This window comes from Sciurus vulgaris (assembly GCF_902686455.1).
Source record: "Sciurus vulgaris genome assembly, chromosome: 12".
NCBI classification, from domain to species: Eukaryota; Metazoa; Chordata; class Mammalia; order Rodentia; family Sciuridae; genus Sciurus; species Sciurus vulgaris.
In genome coordinates this window covers 77,705,003-77,729,503 of record NC_136473.1, presented here as the reverse complement: position 1 = coordinate 77,729,503, position 24,501 = coordinate 77,705,003, and the positions used below count along the sequence as shown (strand labels likewise).

Sequence of the window (24,501 nt, the reverse complement as noted above, 5' to 3'; positions counted from 1 at the left end):
CAGGTGTAGTTAGGATATCAGCTGTGGCCAGGTATGGACAAGGACGCAGAAGTCCCCAAGGGAAGCTTTGTTGGGTGTGTCTGCTGATCCTGGGTTGGTACTCACGCATACAAAAACACCTCTTGCCAGATTTTGATCTGACACCCTTTGGAATGATGGAATGGTGATCTGTCTGTCTGTGAAGTTCAATGTCATGGCCAAGCCTGTTGTCCAGAGTGGCAGCTTTCAAGATTTCTTTAGCAATATTCAATGCAGAGCTGATCTAACTCAGGAATCAGAAATAGAAACCAAGAATTCCTTCCTTCTTTCAGTGCCTGTTTGTTGGGGCCATTTCCCCCTTAGTTGGCAGGATGGTACTCAACAAAATGTGCTGTGATTGTTATTGTTTTAAAACTATATTTTTAGTAAAATATGAACTATATACCATGCAATTTATCCTTTTTAAAGTGTGCAGCACAGTATTTTTTAATATATTCATTAGGTTGTGTAACCAACACCACTATCTTAATCACAAAACAGCGAGGTTAGATTTTGACTTGAATCTTTGAATGAAATATCAGCCAAAGGTCAACTCTCCTTCTCAAGAAACTCATTTAAAACCTTTGGTCCCTCTTGCAAATGAACCAAAGTTTTAATTCAGGTATTATTTTTTTTTACAAAAACAATAAGGAGAGGCATTGGATTTTGATGAGAGGAAGCTTTTTGCTTTATTTCTTTTCTTTCTGCTATTGATGACATGTAAATCTTAGGTCTTCAGGTTGAAGCTTTGTTGTAGTAAAGAATATTCAAAGCAAAACCAAGACTTTTTGCTTTCTTGTCTTTCTCCTTTGTCAAGCCATGCTTCATTAAGATAGGACTTGGACCCTGTCTTGTTCTCCTTTGTCACCATCATCTAGCACCTGTCATACAGGAGGGGTCAGGAAGATTTACTGAATAAATGGACTCTGTTGGGTGCCCAGGGAGGCCATTTTCGGTGTGGGCCTCCAGGCAGTTCGTGCTAGGGGGATTTTTCATATCCCCGAGACACAGCTGCTTAGAGAGGGTAAAAGCTTGATATTTTCCCATGCAATTCTAGGGAAGGAACTTACCAGGGCCCGGTCATCCCCACAGTCCTCAGGACTTCTCATCCAACTGTGAAGTGGATTTGGAAGCCTTCCTGAGTTGGTGTGGTGAAGCACAGTGTGGGTGGTGTGCGTGGTGTGTCTCTGAGTGTGCACACATGTGCACGTGCATGCTTGCCTGAGCACACAAGGGAACTGTGAGGAATTCCTGCGTGTTTTTATAAATTGCCCCTTTCTTCTTTCTGCCCTTGTGGTTTGTTGGTAGGCTAGGGTGCAGAGGAGCCTCCAGTCTGGGCACACGGCCCAGGCGTGTTGGCATTCAGTGGCCTATTGTTTCTTGCCCCTTATATACATGGACAGAGGACCGGGGCTGGCACAGCTGCTTTCTGGGGGACCATTGTTTGTCTTCTCAACAGCAGCAATAGTAGTGGCAGCAGCAAAGCCTGAAGTGGCACATTCTGCTCTGGACAGAACAGCCATTCTGTCTTAAAGCTGTAGGCCTAGGAGTGGGGGTTACCAGAGTTTCCCTTAATTTCCGTGTAAATGTTCTAAGGGTGGCAGCAAGGAGGACTTCTCCTTCGAGGGGAATTGTGGGGGAGGGGAGATGCTCAGTGGTGTCACATCACACATAAGTCACAGTGGCAGGTGGTATCTGTTAGCAGAGCCTCTTCTTTTCCTGAATTGGGGTATGGATATCGCTCTCTGCCTTTCTCTATCCCCTGGACAGACTGGCACACCACAGGACAAGAAAAACACTTCCTTCAAAGCTGCCCTGGAAGGAAGCAGGGAAGAGCTTCAGTCAGTTCGTGGATTAGTCAAAAGATGGGCTAGCTCGTGAATCAGTGGGCTACTGCACACTCGATTTTGGGAGCCTGAGTTATCCCTCAACTGGAAGGCGGAGAAAGTGACAATCCAGGGCAAGAGCCTAGTCACTATGACTTACCCAGAAATATCTTTAGGGACTCCATGCTGGTGCTCTATTTCTTTTGTTTCTCTGCCCCATTGTCAACCTCTTTGACAAGTCAGACAAACATTAATTTAGTTTTAGCCATGTGCCTAATTGTGTGACCCTTTGCTAAATTACTCATTAACTCAGTTTTCTCTTCTGTGCAGTTAAGATAATTAGAGATCCCTTATAGACTAGGTTTGAGAATTAAATGAGATGATGTGTATGCAGGTTCAGTAAATACAGGCATCCTTCCCAGAAGGGTCCAGAGAGGGTGCCTGAGCAGTTCATGCTATGCTGCCCACTCACCGAGGAACCTGAGAAAGTCAGGGTGGGATTCTATGCTGGCTAGGTGTGCTTGGGGGTGTCTTAGACTAGTTCACATATTTTAGAGGTCCCCTATGATGTGCTTGGTCCTTGGACCAAACAACTCTGAAGTGGCTTACTTCTGGAACTTCATGGGTGTCATAGGACTTTTCCAAGAGTTGCTAGAACAATCTAGGATGTTTCTTTCTACTCCCCTAGTTAGTGAGACTATTGAGGCAAAGTCTTGGGTAAATCACAGGTGACTCTTCTTCCATCTCCCCTAGTACCTTTGCTCCTGATTAGGTACCTGGAGAGTCATTTACCGTGAGAGGTGGTTTTTAGTTAAGGGACAGGTTCTAAAGACTATCAAGGAGGCTTTTGGATACTATCTCTACCCACAATCTGCTTGCCCCATGGCTACTACTGCTAGCTTTTCATTAAGACAGAAAGGGGACAGATGCTTCTAGGAACAGTCTGGACAAGGGCTTTTGCCTTTGAGACCCAGAAATCCCTGGCAAGAACCAGGTGCCTGACATGACCTCTGTAGATCTTTCCCCCCAGTACCCTTGTAATCAGACTCCCAAGTACACAGAACAAGAGAGCTTTGATGAGTGATGACCTAGGCGGCTTTGTTGTACAGCCTTCTGTCTGCTTGAAATAATCCTCCGGTGCTCAGTTTCAGTTCAGGTGAGGTTACTGCAGGGCTGGGGGTTGCTGGTGGTTGGCAAGGGGAGGCCTGGGAATGAAGAGGGTGAAATACACTTACAGATCACCCACAAAGGACCAGATGGGGATATGTTGCATGATAGATATAGAACAGAAACCAAAGTGAAGGTGGGGCTAGATTATGGCCCCAAGCTAAGCCAAAGCAAAGCCAAAGGCATCTTTACCATCCTTGTTGCTTTAGCATTAGTATCCCAATGCCAGATTTGCCTCTGAGTTATCTGCAGCTCCGATGGAAGCTCTAGGAATACGTCCTCCCCTGCAATGTACTGTTGCTGGGCCTCATACAGCAACACAAAAAAACGCTGTTGCGACTGTGCATTTGGGAAATGAATTTGGAGCATGCAAAGAAAGGTACAACATAGGTGCTCTTTCCCCCTGGAACTGGTGTCGTATCCTAATACACTTGAAGCTGAGCATGCCTACAAGGGGAAGGGGTGAAAGAAATGGCTCCCTTCTTACTGAGATGGAGCTTGGGACATGGCATCAGTAGGATCCACACTGCAGGTCTTCTCTGAGCTGAAAAGCACTCTGGCATTGGCAGGCTACTTCCTGGGAGTGCCAGATCTCTTCACAGTCAAACATGCAGTGTTGCAGTCAAGGCAGATCTGGCTGCATCTGGAGCTGCCATTGCTGCATTCCGTAGAGTCGGTGTGTGCTAGGACAGACTAGCCAGAATTCTGCCAGGTTAGAGCTTAACCAGAAATATTTCTAGTTCTGACATAACAGATGCTCCGAGGCATCCTCCATGAGGATGAAGCAACAGAGATATGAGTGGTATTTGTTGTGAAATAGATCTCTTTCCAAGTCAACTTTTTCTTTTATTTTAAACTATTTTGTGGTGCTGGGGTTCAGACCCAGGGTCTCGCACGTGCTAGTTATACCCCCATGTCCCAATTTACATTCTGTGATATTAGAAACTATGACATGATTGATGCTGAATAGTCTACTTGCCCAGAAGTCATGGTGCTTGTTTCATTCTTGTTGGTTATCATTTGATAGGTCCCTTTCCACCACCATTAAAATATCCTGACCCTCACTCTACTTTATGAAGACGCTGAAAGACATTTTGAAATGATGGGGAAAAGTATGAAAAGTAAAGTTAATCTGTCTGAGTTTGAATCCCAGCTTTACAATTTACTAGCTTGACTTCTTTAAGACTCAGTATTCTCGTCTTTAAAATGGGGATATGGTAGTACCTACCTCATAAGGTAGTTGATCAATAATTTATTTGGACTTCTTTGCTAGAGGAGAATCTAAGTTCTGGCACTGTGTCAGGAACATAGTAAACTGGTTAATAATTTTACCTCTGAGTATTATTATGCCCAATAAGTATTTCTCCTAAATTATTCAGCAGATTTCTAATTCACAGTGCTCTTCAATGGTCCATAAAGACTTAGCGGAGTTGGGGATATACCTCACATTATTTTGCCAGTTAAGACTTTAGGATTTTTGAGTAAGGGCTTTGAATTCCCCAGAGTACAGGAAACAAGAAAATGGAAGGTGGTGGAATGTCAGCGTGTACAGTGTTTTTGTAGGGCTGTCCACCTGACTGTTTTTCTTTGTTTTGTTGCAGAGATCCGGGCTCAGCTCACAGAGCAGATGAAATGCCTGGACCAGCAGTGTGAACTGCGGGTGCAGCTGTTGCAGGACCTGCAGGACTTCTTTCGGAAGAAGGCTGAGATTGAGATGGACTACTCCCGCAACCTGGAAAAGCTGGCGGAGCGCTTCCTGGCCAAGACGCGCAGCACCAAGGACCAGCAATTCAAGTAGGGACTCCATGGCTGTGGCCATTGCTTTTAAAGACCTTGAGAGTGGGGTCCTGGGTGGAGGGAGACAGAAGGTGGGGTTAGATCCAGTTGGATTCATGAGCCAGTGACTTCGAATTAATCAAAAGCCTCTAGGACTTTCCCTTTTCCACATAATCTTATGTGAGTTCTCCATCTCATAGAGATCACAGTAGATGATGAACCCTATTAATAATTGTAAACACCTGTTTTTGTAGTCCTGGGGATTGAACCCAGGAGTTCTACACTGAGCTCTGTCCATACCCTTTCTATTTTTTATCTGGGACAGGCTCTTACTAAGTTACTGAGGCTGGCCTCAAACTTTTGGTCCTCAACTTCTGGAGTAGCTGAGATTATAGGCCTGTGCCACTGTGCCCGGCCAGTAAAGACTTTCATACAATTTCTATGTGTCAGCCGTGGTTCTAAGGGCTTTATGTATAGGTCAGCTAACTGAATGCACATAACTTCATTTGTGAGGGTTGTTATTACTCCTGATTTACATGTGAGGAAACTGAGGCATAAAGAGTTTAAGAAAATTAACACAGGATCACATACACGTATCCCTAGTAAGTAGTAGAGCTGGAATTGAAATCCAGGCTGGCTGGCTCCAGTTTCTGTACTCAACAATTTCATCAAACCATCTTTAACCATAAGAAATGAATGATATCATAGCCCATACATCTAAATTCCTGCCTACGCAGTTACTAAGGTCTGGTCCTTCTACATTTATAATTTTTTATGCACCTGACTCCTTCACTCTGTTTGCATTGCCATTTCCTAGTTTAGAGCATCATCTTTTGATTGAAGGATTGCAATACCTACTCTATCATCCCTCGCAGAGGTTTTCAGCTCTGACTGCATCTCAGAATTCCCTGGAGAACTCTTTGCAGTTCTAGTGTATGGTCTCCTACTCTGGAGCAATTAAATGAGAATCTGAGGAGTGGGGCCTGGGTAACAGGATGATGTAAACGCTTCCCATCCGGGGACGAGCCAGCATTGAGGTTCACAGTCTACAGCCTCTCCCCATCCCAGTCTGCTTGGTACACATATGATGAGATTTAGTATTATGTAACACCCTGAGGATCAGACAGTTTCTCTGTGCAAAACTTTCAATGACTCCCTGTTGTCTATGTGGTGTGGTCTTCCATTATCTGCATCACCTGAGTTGTTAGAAATTGAGTGCCTCAGGCCCCATCTCGGACCTACTCTGCAAGATTCCCAGGTGATTGGGGAGTTTGTTGAAGTTTAAGTGCGTCTTTATTCACAAAATTGCATACTTCTGGCTTGTTCTTCAAGTCCCTCTACATCTGGCTCAACCAGTGTTCCAACCTTGTTTCTTGTTTCTGTTCCAGTGTACTTTACCCAAACAGATCATTCACTTCACTGCTATCCTGTTATTGGACTTATATGCTCATTTTTCACATCTCTGTGTGTCTAAGTCATACCCAAGTCTTGAGACCCATTTCAATTGCTCCCTAAGAAACATTAGTTATTCTCTCAGAAGAAAGAATGTTCTCCATATACTGAATTCTTAAACATTTTATTTGTTCTTCTCTTAGGGCCTTCGGCATGGTCCGCCTTATATCATCTTCCCTTAGTGGACTACACAAACTTGTTTTGATTCATTTTTTAGTGTTCCTCTGTGCCTAGCATAATATGTGGTATAAAGTAGATGCTCAGGAAATGTGAAATGAGTAAATGAATGAGAAATTTAAAAATTAATACCTAATAAATAAATCAGCTATTGTCACATTAAAAAAAATAATGCCAAGTCTCCTAGCCCTCCTATTTTAAATTCTTATATATTTTCCAAATAAAACAAGGCAGAAATAATCCTCCTCAAGGCAACTTTGAGCAGTGAATATGGAGGTTAAGATTGAGAAGAATGTATGATACTCTCAATACCAGCCAGAATAAGAATTTCCTTCAGATGTTTTCTCCTTTCAAAGTCCCTTATCTTTCCCAATCCTGTTCTGTTTAAGATAAGAGAGTCACATATCTATCTAAACAGAAAACAAAACAAAATGATAAGAGAATCATCTGATAATAAAATATTATTTTAGTATGTGATAAATGAAGACTTGGGGGAGGAATCATTTGCTTTAGAAAATGATTTAAAATTGAATTTATTAGGTTGGCAAGCTCTTCCTAAGCTTAAAATAGCATTTAATTTTTAGCATTATATCATATTCTCATTTAAGGACATACTTATTATAAATTAAGATACAGATGTGTTAATCATATGAATTGCTCTAAGATCACATACAAGGAACAGGATATTTTTTTCAAGACTGAGAGAATTTATTTCCTTCTGATAAAGCTGATACTTGTGTCATTTTTTTTTTCTCAAATAGCCAGTGAATATTTACTGAGAGCCAGTCCTGGGCTGTTTTGAACAAGGTATTGGAAGAAACAAGAGAAGTGTATTGTGTATATACATAGGGGGTCATCTGGTTGGAGAGGAAGGATTTTTAATATAGGAAGCAGTTAGAGGATAAAGCAGCAGTGATCTCCTTAAGAAATCTTTGGTGTTATGTAGAACATAGATCTGACAAAAGATTGGAAATATATCATCAGAGATATGGGATCTAGAATATTCAGGAGAGTTTTCATGAAACAAGTAGGACTTAGGTTAGACTTTAAAGGTAGTTTTGTGTAGAAGAAAACAGAATAGCATGAACAGGTGAGGGGAGGCAGGAATATTTATTTGGTGGTGAGGGAGTGTCGGGCCTAGTGTGGGGTTCAGAGAAGGTTCTTATACTTTATTCAACTAATCCATTGCAAATTCCTTAAATTCCTTCAGAGTGCTGTGGGATATAGCAGAGAATAAGCACTGCCTGGTCCACAAGGCACTTATAATAGGATGAGGAAATGGGCATTAATCAGATCACTCTAGTAGGTATCTAATTTAAAATTGGGATACGTATTATGGAAGGAAAAGTACAGGGTGATAGAAGAACCTAGAAGAGGGGGACTTCTCCACTCCTATGGCCATCACATTGTGGCAGGTTTATGCCAACAACTTCCTCTCTGGTCTTAGCCTGAGTCTACTTATTCAACAACCCCTTTTTAAAAACCTACTGGGGTGCTGTGCATTGTGCTAATTCCTTTGGGGACTAAGATAAGCTTTGGAATTCTTACCTCAAAAGAAAGCGTCAGAGTTAGGTTTTCTCCCCCTCACCAGGCAGGTAAAAAGATGGAACACCTGTAGATAGTATTGTCTGATGGAACTGGAAGTGTTTCAATAGAAGACTGATAAAAGTTAATCCTAGTGATTTCTTATTGAAAATCTCATGTATAAGGCATCATGAGAAATACAAAGGTGTTTTAAGTGAGCCCCCAAACCCAAGAGCTTTCTGTTAAATTCCTGTTTTTATATGTCAAAAATGGTCATATGATAACAATTTCACATGGTACAGTCTAATAGAGTTGAGATGTACTTAGGAATGCTCTTAATACAGCAAGATGGCAAGAACCTGGATACATGATTTATTCCTGAATATTCAGAAGTCAAACAACTGAGAGTCTAGCTACAATTTTATGTGAACCAGGTGGATTCTAATATTATAAGTACATGTGTGAAATTCTGAAATTCTGTACCTTTTATTTTCACCACAATTAAACCCACAACCTACCTGCTTAAATCCTTTGAGCATCTGAAGAGTCCCGGTGGCTGATTTCTACCCTTTTCTTGTAGATGAAGTGATCAGACCTCTACTTCTCAACAACACTGGGAATAGCGCTTTCATTTTTCCATTTTCCACTCATTTTTGTGTTGAGTAACCAAGGTGCTTGCATAGAATGAGCATTGCCACATAGAGACACATGCTGTTGAAATCAAACTGGCATTTGGAAAGTGACACCACCAGGCCAAACTTGACACATTTGTTGGCAACAGAAAATTTGGCATTTTGTCACAGAGAAGGTATTTTAGGTATGTCTGATTTGATTAAGATATAAGCATAGCTGCTGTAATAGACCCTGAATAATAACTTACACATGATAGAGGTTTGCTTTCTCTGTCATGTAATGGTTTGAGAGTTAGCTATCCAGAGCTGTTTCAGGTTCCTTTTCCATCCCCAGAGAGCTGTTCTTGTCTGTATTACTCAAGATGGCTCATTGCCACTGTGTCCCCATTCAAGCCAACTGGAAAGGCAACAGGACAAGGGGCAAATATGTTTTTATTCTTTAAAGGTGCAGTCTGGAAGTGGCACATACATGCCCTCGGCTCACACCCTGCCAGCCAGAACTTGATCATATGGTTATGCTAAACTGCAAGGGAGGCTGGGAAATGTAGTTATTATTCTGAGTGACTAGTAAGCAGAGTTTTCTTTTAATAAAAAGAAAGGGGAATAATCAGCAGTATTTGCCATATGTGGTCTGTGAAAGGGCAGGTGCATGAAAGAACATAGCCACTCAGCCATATAGTGTCACAGGCACACAAAGAAGAGGGATTTGTTCTGGTTGGAGGACTAGGGAGAACTTTATGAAGGTGAAGTTCAATGGAGAGGAAATGGACAAATGAACATGCCAATACTAGGTATTGGTCTTGTAAGTTCCATAGAATTGAGACAATGCAGAAGTTGTAAAAGGAGGGTGAGGAGATGGGAAAGAAGCATTTTAGAAAAGGTGTTAGTAAAGGCCCAGAGGTGAGGAAAACTCAAAGCAGGTGGACAATTCACCTGCTTTGTTGAAGAGCAAGAATTATCAACACAATAGTGAAATCAACCTGGAAAATTTGGTAGGTTCCAGAAGATTTCAGAGGTTTATGGATATCATGTGATGGGTTTTGGGCTTTATTTGGTAAGCATGGGGAGCCATTGATAATTTTGGAGCAAGGCACATAATGATAACGTCTTTAGAAAAGGTTACTATGGCAACAATGCATCTATCAATTGCAGTGGAGAGACTGGAGGAACAAGACCTGTTATTAAGGTATGGCTGTCCAGTGGTGATGTTAATGTGGGCCAGAACCTCAAGTCATGTCCTTGGAAATAGAAAAGATGGAGCCAAATGTGAGGGCAGCTATCAACTGAAGCCAAAGAAGCTGGGCCAGAGAAAGGACTCTTGGTTTCCTGGATTTCTGGAGTGGCAATTGTACTGTATTTTCATTCAGCTATTGAACTGTAGCCTTGATTTTGCTGACTCTAGGACTGGTCCCAGAATAGTTCATTCTCTGCCCAGAGCATCTCAGCGGGCACTCGTCACCTCCCCCGGAGCTGTAGCAGCTGTTGGCCCAGCAATGCCATGAATTTGTCTCCCTGTGGTGCCAGGAGAGCAGCTGCCAGGAGCAGCTCTGGACAGACATGTCTCAGAGCCATGGAAACTATTCCACTTGGGATGGGACAGGTTGACCAGGGCTGAATACAGTCCATACGGGTTCATTCCACCCTTTTCCAGGCCAGTTTCTCACCCTGCCTCTGTTGCAGCCTCTTATCCTGGGTTAGGTTGGATATTTTGTTGCAGCTTTAAGTGACTGTCTTTCAGGACAAATGTTGCTGAACTGCTTTTTTTCATCTTCTCTTGAACAACTTCTTTCCCTGGAAACCATTATCCTGTCGCTCTCTGGCTTTGCTTCCGCGTCTGCTTCGCTTCTGCTCACCTTTTGTCCTCTCCCACACTGTGCTCAGTGCAGATATCCTCATTAAAGCCCACACAGCTTGGACTCCATGGCAAAGCCTGACCCGGTGGGCCCATCTCTTTCCCTCTCTCTCAGAGAAACTGTGAGAGATGCTGCAGATAGACGGTAGCAATTTTTCAGTTCTACCTTCTTCTGTTTTAAGATAGGTAATATGGCTTCCTTATCCTTGGGACTCTGTTAATGTCTGAAATTCTGTCAGCCTGTTTGATTAAGAGCAGAGAGAAAGTATTATGTGAGGATAGGCAGTCTTTCTAGGGAAGATGTTCTTGCAATTTCTTTGGCTCCTTGAAGAGGAGCATAAATGTATTCCTATTTGTTGCTGAGCCTTTGATTGTCTCTTTTAAGTGGAATCTGTGTTAATATTACCCAGCAGGATTCTAATTGATAATGCACTGGTTGCTTTTTTTTTTTTTTTTTTCCTTTCTTACAGAGACTTGCTGTAAATTACCTTTCAGACAGCTCACTTGGTTTTGATCTCTTACTTTTAATAGCTCATTTCTTTGTTTTATGTTGAGGTAGCTTTTTATTTTTCTGTTGAGTTTTTAGAGGAATACTTCTATGTCGTTCTCCTGCTGTGTCCCTAGCAGAGGTCTCATGCAATTTTATAATCCATTGTCAACATCTTTTCTTTTCTTGCTTTTCCTTCTCCTCAACAAATATTTGTTGAACATTTAAAAGGTATTATTTTATATTCTTAGAGGAGGGAGTCAAAAAGTAAAAATAGTGGTTCTCATACAGATTTGTTACTAAATCAGGATGGTATCTTATCTGAATATGAGAATACAAATCTTGGGTGTAAGACTGTATGTGGTAGCGTCAAGTACGTGCTATGGAAGAAAAGATGCATAGTTGCTGTGGTTAGGAAATGGGATTTGAACCAGTCTCTGAAGAAGATAGAATCTACCCCGCCTCACATTTTTTTATTGATGCGTTATCATTGTGTATAATGGTGGAATTTGTTGTTAAATATTTTTGCATGCACAGAATATAACCATATAATTTGACCAATGTCATTCCCCAGTATTACCCCTTTCCTTTCTCTCCTCCCTCCCCTTCATCCCTTTTCTCTATTCTACTGATCTCCCTTCGATTTTCATGAGGACAGGATCTTGACAGATGGAGAGTCAGGGGAAGATGTTCTAGGCATGAGGGGCACAGCTGGAGGAAAGTTCACAGCACTTTGGGGTATGAGGAGTAGACTGGTTTGACTGGGGCTCGAGTGGATATGGAGGAGTTGGGCAAAGTGAGATAGTATATCATGGAGAGCCTTGACTCTGACCGAGAGACCTGGTCCTGTGCTGTGGACACTGGAAAGCCCTGAAGCTTTGAATAGCTTATTGTCCAGGCTTAGGTATGAACTCTACTTAAGGAAGATTAACCTGGTGGTAGTTTGCTAAGTGATAAGAAATTTGAGACAGGAAAACCAGTTGCTGCAGTAGATAAGAAGGATCTAAATTAAGGTGGGATGGTAGGAATGGAAAGAACAGGAATTTATCCTTCCTTGTACTTAGTGAATATGTATTATGCTCTGACCCTGTGCCAGACACATGCCAGGCAAGACAGATACTGCTCTCTGCACTCCTGGAACTTACAGTCTAGAGACAGATGGACAGCACCTGGTGTAGGAAGCACCTCCAGGAATTGCTGACTGATGGGATTCAGATTTCAATGAGCTTAGAAACACAAAAGAAAGAGAGCCAGGAGTTTCTTTTGGATTTCAGTGCCTGGTATATTAATGGTGCCCTAACAGAAATACAGAAGTGAGGAGAAGGAGTAGGCTTTGAAGGACTAGGATATGAGAAATTTGGTTTGGGGGTGTTAAGTTTAAGATGCATGGAGGATATTGAAACCATAATTTCTAGTAATTGACAGAAAATGAATGGCTATCTGCAGGGCTTAAAGAGAGGTCAGGATTGTTGGAAGAGATTTGGGTGTGTTTTAAAGAGGTGATGTTTGAGACTGGAAATGTTTGTGATTTTTCAACAGTGAAGACTCAGAAAGAGCAAAAGGGGAGATTTCCTTTGTATTGTCAGTGGTATTCAGATTGAGAGTGGAGAGGAATTTAAGAACATATATTTATTTATAGTGATTTACTCATTACACATTTTTGGGACCTAATTATGTACTAGGCATCCATCTAGGTCCTAGGAATAGAAAGAAACAAGGCAATATCCTATTCTCACCAATATTAAATAAACAGTGTATTAAGAGGGCACACATGGAAAATAGATCTGCTTATTTGGTTGTTCATGAGTTATGTTATGTTGGGGTTTGGGGGAGCAGGGCTTAGGTATCTCAAGAATCTGGTAGACATTCAACCTGCAATACTCCTTTCAGTGGGAGGTTAGCCACAATTAATTAAAGAGAAATTATTGTAGAGTCCATGTTCTTGGCCTTAGGCCCAGTATTTGAACTTGCACAGTCTCAGCATTTATGACACCTACTGCTGATGGATTCCTTCTCTGGAGTTGAGTGCAGAGTTGTTCACCAGTCTCGCAGGATAGCATTGGGTTGAAAAGCAGAGTCAGTTGGCCATGCAAAATGTTATAGCTGTGGTTGCAAATCAGAACAGGGTGGAGGACAGGAAAGTTCCTCTTTTTGAGTATGGAATGACCTTAAGGGAGGAAGTAAGAGGAAGCATGAAATTGCCGGAAAGGAGAGCCCCTGACTTGCTGGGTCCAGTGCGTCACTCATTCATTTTGGACATATTTGGGAGCGGTTTGTTCCCTCTGGGAGGGTTTTGCCCAGATGTAGCATCTGGAGTTGAGCAAGGGTTGGCATCCCTTCCCCATGGCTCAACCTGCTTTTATTGAGAAACTAACAAAGGGTCCCTTGGTGTGTTTTTTACTGACCCAGGCAACATAGAGCCTTTGTTGATAGTTGGGTCTTTTTTAAAGGCAGAGTTGGGAGGGCTCCTCACACATGGGTAAAAAGTCAGAGGAAAGACACACTAGAAAACAGTTTGTGGATTAGCAGGACAGGGTGGTAGCCAGTCTTTGGAAGAGAGAAAGATTCAATTGAAAGCTCCTTGGGAAACTTTGTGATTTAGTAGAAAGAGCTCAGAGTTTTGAGCCAGACAGACTTAGGTCTAAATCCTATCTCTTCCATTCTGTCTGACTTTGAGCACATTACCTTACGCCTCAGTTTTCTCATCTATGAAATGTGGATAGTAATACTTACCTGAAAGTGTCATTCTAAGAATTAGATGTTATGTATGTAAAGCATCAGTCTGATGCCTATAACTTAATAGATACTGAATAAAAGGTAGCTGATATAATTGTTAGTAGTGTGAGCTGGGTGCAGTGACTCATGCCTGTAATCCCAGTGGCCTTATCCCAGTAGACTTACCTCATCATTTTAGGTTAGGGAATGATAGAGTTCAGGGCAGAAGATTGCAAGTTCTAGGCCAGCCTCAGCAACTTATCAAGGCCCTAAGCAACTTAGTGAGACCCTGTCTCAAAATAAAAAATAGAAAGGGGTGGGAATGTGGCTCAGTGGTTAAACACCCTGGTTTCAGTCCCAAGTACCCCCACCCCACCAAAAAAAATTATCAACATCAGGGAGGAATAGCTTGATAAGTTAAAGTCACAGTTTCTGGAACTGGATTTCCTAGGTTCACAATCCTGGATTTTAATACTGTGTGACTTCAGATGAAGGTTCTTAATCACCTCAGTTTCTTCATTTGCAAAATGATGATAATAATAGTACCTGCCTCATGGGGTTTTTATGTTGATTAAGTGGATTAATGTATGTAAAGACCTTAGGACAGCACTTGGCACATGGTAAATGTACATAGTAGCAACACTTACTCTCATCCTCAGGAATAGAGAATGAGCACAGCTAAGGTAGGTCAAACGTTAGATTGATTAGTTATTTCCTGTTCAGAGTTAACCATTCCTAAGCCTGGCTAGGCAATACATCCATCTCCATTTTTCTTTAGAGACCTCTGTGGGCCTGCCGGAATGGCAAACTCATCCTCCCTTCTGATTTTAGGTATGGCTCCCTTGGATAGAACCTATGCAATTTTGTGACAGAACACATGTGATTTTGTGACTCTGAATAATTGTATGGCCAGTCCCTAATAAAAACTCAGCAGTTGTATGTTTTGTCTCTCAGGGTGTCATGTAGTTCATCTCTGGTGGGTGACTTTTAATTTTAACCTCATAATCATCAAAAGGGGGATTTGTTATACAGCCACCTTCTGGTTTCCTTGTCCTCTTGGAATCAATAGTTGCCAGTTTAGCCCTGTTGCCCAATTGTTGGTGTTTATATAAAGATATAGTGCAACTCAAAAAAGACCAGTCCTGTTGAGCCTCCTGTGAGGTCTGCCTTTGGGACCAGCAAGCCAGTGTAGCCTCAGCCATGGGCGCAACAGAATGTGATTTCCTGAATTGTTGGTCTCATGAGACCAAATAGAAGCTCCCAAGCTTCTGCATAAGTGGCCTTATCTCATCATTTTAGGTTAGGGAATGATAGAAGGCAGGGCAGAAGCAAAACATGCTTTTATGGGCAATTGGGAGGATGTTGGGGACTCCTGAGGCTTCCTGTCTCCTAGAATCTGGCACTGGAATGTCAGCAGGCCACATCTCAGGCTTTCAGCTCCATGGAGCAAAGACACTACTGATCATGTCCCTTGACAACAGTGCTGGGGTGTGGGGAGTGTATAGTATTCATTTTCTCTGCTCCGTGAGCCCCATAATAATTTCATAGCAGACACCGGAAGCAATGTGTGTGGCTGGTTCTCAGGGTCTTTAATTCTCAGGAATTTGCAGCCAATTAAATGAATTGTCTTTGATCTAGTTCTTTTTTAAAGGCCAAAGCTATGTTATCTTATTGGGAGCTGACTGTTTTAACTGGGCGGGTTTATAACATAAGAAGAAAATACTGTCTCTGCTGTACAGACTTTTGTCATTGAAATGGGAAAAATCAGGCAGGCTGAGGGAGAATAATAAGAACACATGGGCACATGAATCTAAAAATAGGAGCCCATTTAAAGGAGGTTCCAATAGTCCCAGGGAAGGGAGGGAAGGTGGAGTTCTCAGGAGGAACTGGTGCTTGGCTCAGTCAGAGAAAGGTAAAAGGTAGCACGGTTGATGTTCTCAATTAGATTTGGTCCCCTGTTAATTGAAGTAAAGACTTTAATATCTAATTCTTGCACTGCACCAAAGTATCACGCTGTGAGGAGTAATGGAGTCATATGGGAAGGGCTCAGTGTTAATGAAGGATTTAGGGAGAATGAGAAAAAAAGTAAGGTTTGGATTTTTCAGAGTTGAAACAGGATCATTTTTTCTGCCAGCTCCTGCTTCTACCTCCTTCCTGTCATTGCTCCTGAGGTTTTCAGTTCAGGGGGGAATCAATCAGCACAGATCTGCTTCTTAACATATTTGGGGTACAGCTGGTTAGAGAACCTGAATTAGAAAATGAATTGAACAAACTAGGATTATCTTCGATGGTAGGATGCTGAGCTGTGTTTGCCAATTTCTGCTTAAGCAGTCAGGACAGGGCATCCTTGCATGAAATTCAGACATCTCTCTGGCAGCCTTGAGCTGAAGTAGAGGTTGCAGAGCAAGTCTGGCAGCTCTCAGTCTGAACCCTCGTAAACAACAGATGTTCAGAACTGAGTTCTAGGGCTGGGGGTAGGGGTTTCTGTTGATGCTTGAAATATTTTGAATTTATAGGCAGCATCTAGGGGATTTAGCAAAAGGAGGAAGTAGTACAGGACTGGGGCAGTGTACCGTTGGAAATGATGCCTCTGGCGGATTTCCTTGGAACACAAAGCACAGGCTATAGAGTGGACTCTGAATGGAGAGTGAAGGGAACCCAGGGAGGAGGCGCAGTAAAGACAGGCCAGACTACTAAGGTGTATTGACTTCCTGGATTCCTTCCCTCCTGCTCCCCCTTTTGCACATGGTCTGAATTGGACAGCCTTTTCCTTGCTTGGTAACATATGGAAATCTGTACCTTTCCCTACCATAGAGTCCCATACACATATGCATGCAGGTGCATAACACAGTCTCTTTTTTCAGCACCTCCCAAAGCAGTCTAGGTTCTTATGATATTCTGATTATGGGATATGTTATGGGCTTTGTTTCAGATTTTAAGCTTTGTGCTTCCTCAATATCGATTATGCCATTACTTCATTAATTGGAGGTAGCCCAAGATAGTATGGCTAATAGAAATTTCAGTGCTACTCCTTCTTCCTCTCTCTCTTCTATTTTTTTTTTTTTTTTTCATTAAAGTGGTGCTTACAAAATTTTTTTTAAAGTTGTTCTGGGTCTCAAACCCTAAGACTTATTTAAGCGTGCTAAACAGGTGCTCAACCAATGAGCCACACCCCCACCCCAATTACTGCCTCTTCTTTATCTCCATCCCCTGGAATCCATATACTGAGTTTCCAGCCAAATGATGAGCGTTTAGGAAACATATACTTTGCAACATTGTTAGGGAAGCCGTAATGGAAAATATATATGTAATGTATCTTTAGTAGGCTTCCTTGGTACCAAACTAAAGAAAACTTTAAGATTGTTGCCTTTAATCAAATGAGGGGGGTGGGAAGCAGTTTATCAGGTTTGAACAAGTTTTTGTTCTATTCAAATTAGCCAGAAGCAACTGGTTTGAACGTCTTTGATAAAATCACTTATTATTTGGGGGGCTAAGAACGTCACTGTATTATTACTCCTTCTGGAAAACAAGTATACATCTGGCCGTTTTGTCCATTAGTGTAGAAAGTTAGTGAACACCAATTCTGATATGGGAGATTCATTATTCTTTCAGCAAACTATTTTGGGGGGGTGCTGGGGATTGAACCCAGGGGTTTACACATGCTAGGCAAGTGTTCTGTCACCGAGTTAAATCCCCAGCCCTCAGCAAACATTTATTGAACACCTATTCTATACTATAGATGTGCTAGTAATTAAATATACCCAGAAGAGGAAACCATAATTCTAGCTCATGAAGGTTGCCATTTAATATAAAATAGTTTAAGTTTGTTATGTATGTGTGTGTGTTCTGATAAGCCATAGAGTTCAAGGTCAAAGAACCAGGATCGTTGAGTGACGCTTGTAGTATATGTGATTCAGTAATAGACACTGCACGTCATTCTCATCATCAACTGTGGCCGATAGGTTCTGCTCAGGTTCTGGGGTCACAGAGAGGGCCAAGCCTCTGCCCTCAGGAGACTCCTGGTGTCATGTGGAAAACAGGTTTATATAAAAAGAACATAAAGTAACATATACTCACTGCCAAAGAGAAATGGGAGAAATGACTTCATTTTCCTCCAGAAGAGAATCTTTGAAAAAAAATTGTTTTAAATTTTAACACAATTATAGACTTACAGAAAAATTTCAATAGTATGAAGAATTTCCATATGCCATTTTACCGAGATTGCCCAGAAATGTTAACATATTACTGCATTTGCTTTATATTTCTCTCTCCATATACAACCCACAGACTTATTTCTTTTTTCTGCAACACGTGAGGATAAGTTGCAGGCATGATTGCCCTATTATCCATACATACTTAAGTGTGTAGTTACAAAAAATAAGGTTGTTTTCTTATAAAATCACAGTTCTACTATCAAAATCAAGACACGAAGATTGACACAATAATAATTCTCTAATTAATAGACATCCAGATTTTTCCAGTTGTTTCATAAGCAACTTTTGGGGCAAAGGAAGGTTCAAGATTATGCAATTCATTCAATTGTCTTTAGATTCCTTTAATGTAGAGTGATTACCAAATCTTCCTTTGTTTTCTGACCCTGACATTTTTTGGAGCACTCAGCCCAATTATTTTATGTGTCCCTTAATTTGATATTTCTAATAATTTCTGATATTACCCTATGATAAAATTCAGGTTGCAAACTTCTGGCAGGAATTGCCATAGCAGTCATGTCATAGTCTTTTTAGTGCAGCATAGTAGGACTCATTGCTGATGATTTGTCCCATTACTGGTGATCTTAACTTTGACCATTTGGCTAAAAGTGAGATCTACCAGGTTGTTCCACTGAAAAGTCATTCTGTTCTATGTTTTGTAAATAAAGCATATATTATGGAGAAATACTTTGAGACTGTGAGAATATCAGGTTCTGTAAAGCCCTTATATTCCCTAGTTTTAGCATTCCTTGATAATTCTTATTTGAGTCAGTTATTATTACAATGGCTACCAAATAGTCATTTTTCCAGTTATCACCATTCCTTCTACATTTGTCAATTAGAATTTTATAGTAAAGAAGAGCTTTTACATCACCCCCATTTTTTGGTCTGGTTGGTTGTTTATATCAATGTGAACTTGTGGATTCTTATTTTATTCAACAGGAAATAATCTTTTACCATTTATTACCATTTACTTTATTTATTTTAATGATCACGTCATCCCCAATTTGGCCACTGGACTCCCATCAAACTGGCCCCCAAGTCCTTTTGATATGCATCATATTGTTTCTTTGAGTACTTCCTTAATTTCTAGCACAAGATGTTCCGGTTCATCTTGTATTTTCTTTGCTTTGGCTCTGGAGTCAGTGTTTTCTTCAGAGAGCCCTGGTTGCTTTTGTATAGTAGAGTATTTCGAAACCATGGATGCTGAGTGTGTTATTTGTTACTGGACTACTATTATTTATAGCTCCTCTTAGCAGAAAGAGGTAGTAGGTAAATGTATGCACACACACACCCATGTATTATTATAGCCATGTCTCCATCTACCTATATACAGGTGCTCCACAACTTAGGATGGAATTACACCCTGATAAACGCATGGCAAATTGAAAATATCGCGAGTCAAAAATGCACTCAATGCACCCAACCTACTGAACACCACAGCTAACCCAGTACTCTGTAGAGCGTCAATTGTTTGTACTCATGATCTCTCATGGCTGACAAGGAGTAATGGCTCTTTGCTATTGTCCAGAATCACCAGAGAGAATCATATCACATATGGCTAGCCTGCAAAAATTCAGAATTTAAAGTACAGATTCTACTGAATGTATATTGCTCATACCATTATGAAGTTAAAAAAAAATCCCATTAAGTTGAACCATCATTAATTCAGATGCTGTATTTATCTATATTAAAACGTATGAGTATCTTCAATTTCACTCAAATGCTACATGTTACAATTAATTTTCTCCTCTTTCCATATTTATAACTTTCTCTGAACAGTGAGATACTGTCTCTTCTTATTGGTAGTATTTTCAATTAGTTGCTTAGTCTTAGACTGTATAGAACATAGTTTCAAACTTGCTAACTCATGTCTCTGGAAAAGACTTCTAGATTTTAATACTGGTTCAAGTTCTTTTTGTTTTTGACCTTAAGGGCCAAAACAGTATTCAAAAGTTAGTTCATTAGGCCTTTCCAAAACCCCAGCCTCTATCTCTCTGTCTGTCCTTCCTATCTATCTATCTATCTATCTATCTATCTATCTATCTATCTATCTATCTATCTATCTATCTATCCATCCATCCTGGAAATCAAATCCATGAGTTTTCTACCTTTGAGCTACATCCCCAGCTCTTTTAATTTTATTTTGAAACTGGTCTTGCTAAGTTGCCCAGGCTGGGCCACTGAAATTTGAGATCCTCTTGCCTCTCCCCTGTCACTGGGATTCCAGATGTGTACTTTCATGCCTGGCTGCTGTAGTATTTGTTTATTTGTTTGTATTTAATTTTTCCCCTCCAGAATGAGGTTTTGCCTAGTCCATTCTGTTGACTAGAGATTGGCCTCAGGAGATGTGAGAGACCTGCTTATCCATAAATTACATCAGGGCATTAATAGAAATCAGTGCTGGGATCATAGGCCAGATGAGGAGTATGTTCTGTGGACCCTTCTGTAGCTATTTCCCCTTATTCCTGGGTCAGCTCCAACTCTGGGCAAACCATGCTGTGAATTTCCATTACCCATTTCTACCAAGTTGTCTACTCTTCTCACATTCTCCCTGCCATTCTGGTGATCACTCCTTTGCATTTAGGGAACCCAGAATTCAGCTGTCATCTCAGCCCTGGGCTCAGCCCTGGGCTGTGATTGGGCAGACTGTTTCCACTTTTGTAATATGCTGATATAAGACCTTTGGATTATTTGGGTCTGGTCCCTTGGGGTGAAGTCCTAAGTCATTGTTCGTGGACATCCAACCTTGCAGAATGTTAGACCTCTTTGCTGGATCGTTCGCTGTCTCCCTGTTCTGATATCCTGCTATTTCTTTTGTTGACTTTCTTTACTCAGATGCTGTGACCCTTCTAAAACTCCTTTATATCTGTTCTGACCTGGCCATCTTCTCCTTCCCATCTGGAAATAGCTTCTAGGTTCCCCTTCCTCAGTCTCCCTTAGACATCATACTCCATCTCCCACGTGCTCATTTTATTTCTCTTTCTTCCAGATGCTTATAACCTGGTCAGTGCTGCTGATTCCAGCTGTTCTGAATCTTGCCTACAGCTTAAGTTAAAAAACAGATGGGCCCAAAGCTTCCTAGATGCTATGCCAATTTCCATTGCATGAAAACAAATTACTGAAAAGCATCAGGAAATTTTAGAATAGTTTTGGGGTTTGAGTCTGTGTCTTCTCAGTGGTCCTCCCTCCTCCATTCCTCCATCTGCCCCGTCCGTTCCATATACCTTGTCCCTTTCTATCTCTTTGTATGCCTCCTGTGGCAGAGGCTGGTTTCTAAAACCTTTGCCCCCATTTAACTCTATGTGCTGAATGGTTTAACCAGTTGGATGGCACTGTGTTAAAAATCAAGTTGGAGTTATTGGTGTCTTTCTAAATGCTTTTGCCCTTTTTGAATTCTCTACAGAGGACTAAGGAATTTGTATCCTTTTTGATCATATAGAGAAGGTGAAGCTTAGCTTCTTTGTCACTGGGCAAAGAAGTCACCCACTTGGGAATAAAATTAATGGTCCTCTATTGGTTTTATTGATCAGAATGCAAGACAATGCCAATCCTACTACCTACCCTTGCAGGGAGCATGTAGACATTCTTCATAGGCAAATAGTTTGTGCCTTAGGAAGCAGTGACATTGCTGCATCCCTGTTATTTTCAGAATCCCCATTTTTGGAATTTGCCAAGGGCTTTCTGTAGAACACTGTTTAACTCAGCATTTGTGGTCACCCTAAATACGAGAGAAAGAGAAGCAACATAGTGGGGCAGTTATCTTACAGGTGCATAACAAGGATGCTGATCATCATTTATGACCATCAGGAGGAAGATGTTGGCATACACTAGTAATTATTGGGTGCCCACTATGACCAGAGTACTAGACATTATAGGAACTGTCCTCCAAAGAAGTCCTCAGAGGATGGGCTTCCAGAATTTAGGGACCCCTCAACTTATATGTAAATTGTGACATTCGTGTATATACATCTTTCTCTCTTCCTCCCTTCTTTCTTTGGAAGAAAATACTTGGAAGAGAATCCTCAGATTCTCAAAAGGGTCTGGGGTATGTAATCATCTCCCAGAATTTAGGACCCTTGCCCTAGACTTGTAATCCTTTTGTTCATGAATCTGTAAGCTGGAATGCACACACATACAAGTGTTTACATTATTAAGTAAATAACTGAGAACAGCACTTTCACAAAACAGTACTTATCTTTACTCTTTGTGATGTACTCTGCTATTTCTACTTCATTCTGTTGTTCCGTTCCACCCTTTTCTGTTTCCTTTTTTGAGAAATGCTAGTTGTAAATTGATTTAAAAAAAAAAAAAAAACTCCATTATTGAGTTTTATCCTACAATTTGAAAAAACATTATTTTAAGAGCATCAGTTTTTAAATTTTGGGCATATGTAAAAGTACCTGGACTGCTTCTTTAAAGGGAAGATTTCTGGGCATTGCTCCACCCCTGGTGAATTGTAATCTCTGTTGAGGAGCAGGAGATTCCACATTTTAAAGAAGCACTCTAGTCATTCTGATGCAAAGTGATTTGGGGTCCTCAAGACTGATAGTTGGTGAAACCATTACCTTTTTAGCTTACAAGCCTGGCTGTTTAAGCCTTCAAATCTCATACTTGCCTCGAGGTGGTAGATAGTGGAGGGAATCATCTAAATCCAGACCAAGAGGGCTGGGGATACAGCTCAGTTGGTAGAGTGCTTGCCTTGCAAGCAGAAGGCCCTGCATTGAATGCCCAGCACCAAAAAAAAAAAAAAAAAAAAAAAAAAGGGCAACAGACCAAGTATCCTCTCATTACAGACTCATCCAGACCCCTGGATCTTAATATTTCTCTTTTTTTTAATTAAAATTTTATTTGTTCTTTTTAGTTATACATGACATTAGGTATATGTTAACACATTTATACAAACATGGAGTATATCTTATTCTACTTCATATTTCTTGGAAGTTCTCTTTTAAATGTCACAGCCCTTATTAAGGCATACAAGGGGTTAACTGAGGCCACAGAATAGAAAATGAAGGGTCATTTTACAGAGTGACTGGGGTGTGGCACGGCCCTCCAGTAGGTGCCCAAAGCCAGTCCCAAATTAGAATAGGGTGGGATTCAAAACTGCTTTTCCTCTCCATTTGCCTTTCATGTGTAACCACATGCAGTGTGTCAACATGCTTTCCGGCGCCGTTAGGCACCAGCAGTTTTGCTCCCTCTAGGTTCATGGACCCTTGGTATTCCTGTTATGTGTTGTCTGAGAATAGCTCTGCGCTCTGGGGCTCTGAGCGCCGTCTGTTAACTCTTGCAGCGCCAGGCCTTTGTAGATGCTGAGGGGTTTCTGGTCGAAATACAACCACCACAACAAAATAAGAAAACACTTGCTAGTCAGGAGACGGGGGTACTGGCCTTGTTCCACCACTATCTTTGTGACCTCAGGTTCCCTGAGTCTCCGTCTCCTCACTTAGAAAATGATAGGTTCGGTCTAGACTCTGAACCATCTTGAAAGTCCCTTCTAACTCTGAAATTCCATGATTCTATTTTTTATACCCTCTGGCTTTTTGCTTTGCAGTTTAAAAATTCTTTCAAGTTTCAGTTAGGTTAGGCACAGCAGATTTACTGAGTTTAGGAATTTCCAGAGAATCAGATGATAAGTTAATACAGGCAAGATGTATTCCTATTTAGTGCACTGATGAAGTAGGAAATATATAAAACAAGTTCATTGTCAAATTGAGTAACAAGGCAGGGAATTTCGAGGTGTGTTTGTAAAGACTCTAGCTACTTTGTTTTGTGGGTGTAAATTCATTGTGTGGGCTGTTGAGTAATAGTATTATTTGTTACAGTAATTAGAAATGATGATGATATTGATTTGCAGTTGGAGAACACTTCCTGTTTATGAAGTTTTTTTATGGACATCACCTTGTTTGATTTGATCCTCTCTTGATCAGATGAGTCAGGCAGGGCAGATCTGCTGTCCCCATTTGTATTTTTAAACAGATAAGGAAATTTTGAGGCCCAGAGTACATTTGCAACTTACCCAAAATTATCTGACTAGTTAAGTGGCAGAGCTGAATCTGGGTCTTAAGTATAGTTTAGGGTGCTTTACCGCCTGCTGTAATGGGGTTCATTGTTCATCCAGATTCCTTAAGGACCTGAACTGAATAATTTGACCCACTAACCTGGAAATTGAGTAGGGCATCTCTTACATCACCCAACCCTTTAAAGTTTTGCCAATAAAATATCAACCTGGTTAATAATATGCTGTAGTTCAGAGCACACAAGCCAATGGGCATATAAATTTGGTCACTCAACAGGCACCCAAAAAGTGATCACAAGATCCATGCTGGAGCATTTGATTAGGCAAGCTAGATGGAGACTGAAGATATTAACTAACTATTCATTAAGTGAATCGTAGTCTTACTGTGCTCCACACTTATAGGATTTCTGTGGCTCTGGCATCTGGTTATTAGTTAATCCTGATTCTTGGTGATAGGTGTTTATTGAACATTCCAAAATATACCCTGTCCTCAAGAGACTTCCTTTCAATAAAGGCAAGATAAATATTAAAATAACACATGAGCTGCACACAGCTTATCTGATGACTATGTAGATTTCATTCCATTTAGCTCTATAGTTATACAGGAGCTAGATTTTCCTTATGAGCTGTCATGAGCCATGTAAG

The 24,501-nt window shown here is 41.0% G+C and overlaps 1 protein-coding gene across 5 annotated transcripts in view; it reads left to right on the top strand.

Annotated features, from left to right (window-relative positions):
* The window catches only part of SRGAP2 (SLIT-ROBO Rho GTPase activating protein 2), a 244,242-nt gene that overhangs the window by 89,475 nt on the left and 130,266 nt on the right, over nucleotides 1-24,501 (top strand). For all 5 annotated transcript variants that reach the window (XM_079107858.1, XM_079107857.1, XM_079107859.1 and 2 more), the window contains exon 3: nucleotides 4,613-4,805. In XM_079107858.1, coding sequence (XP_078963984.1) covers nucleotides 4,613-4,805 — 193 coding nt within the window. The remainder of the gene's footprint in view (nucleotides 1-4,612; nucleotides 4,806-24,501) is intronic.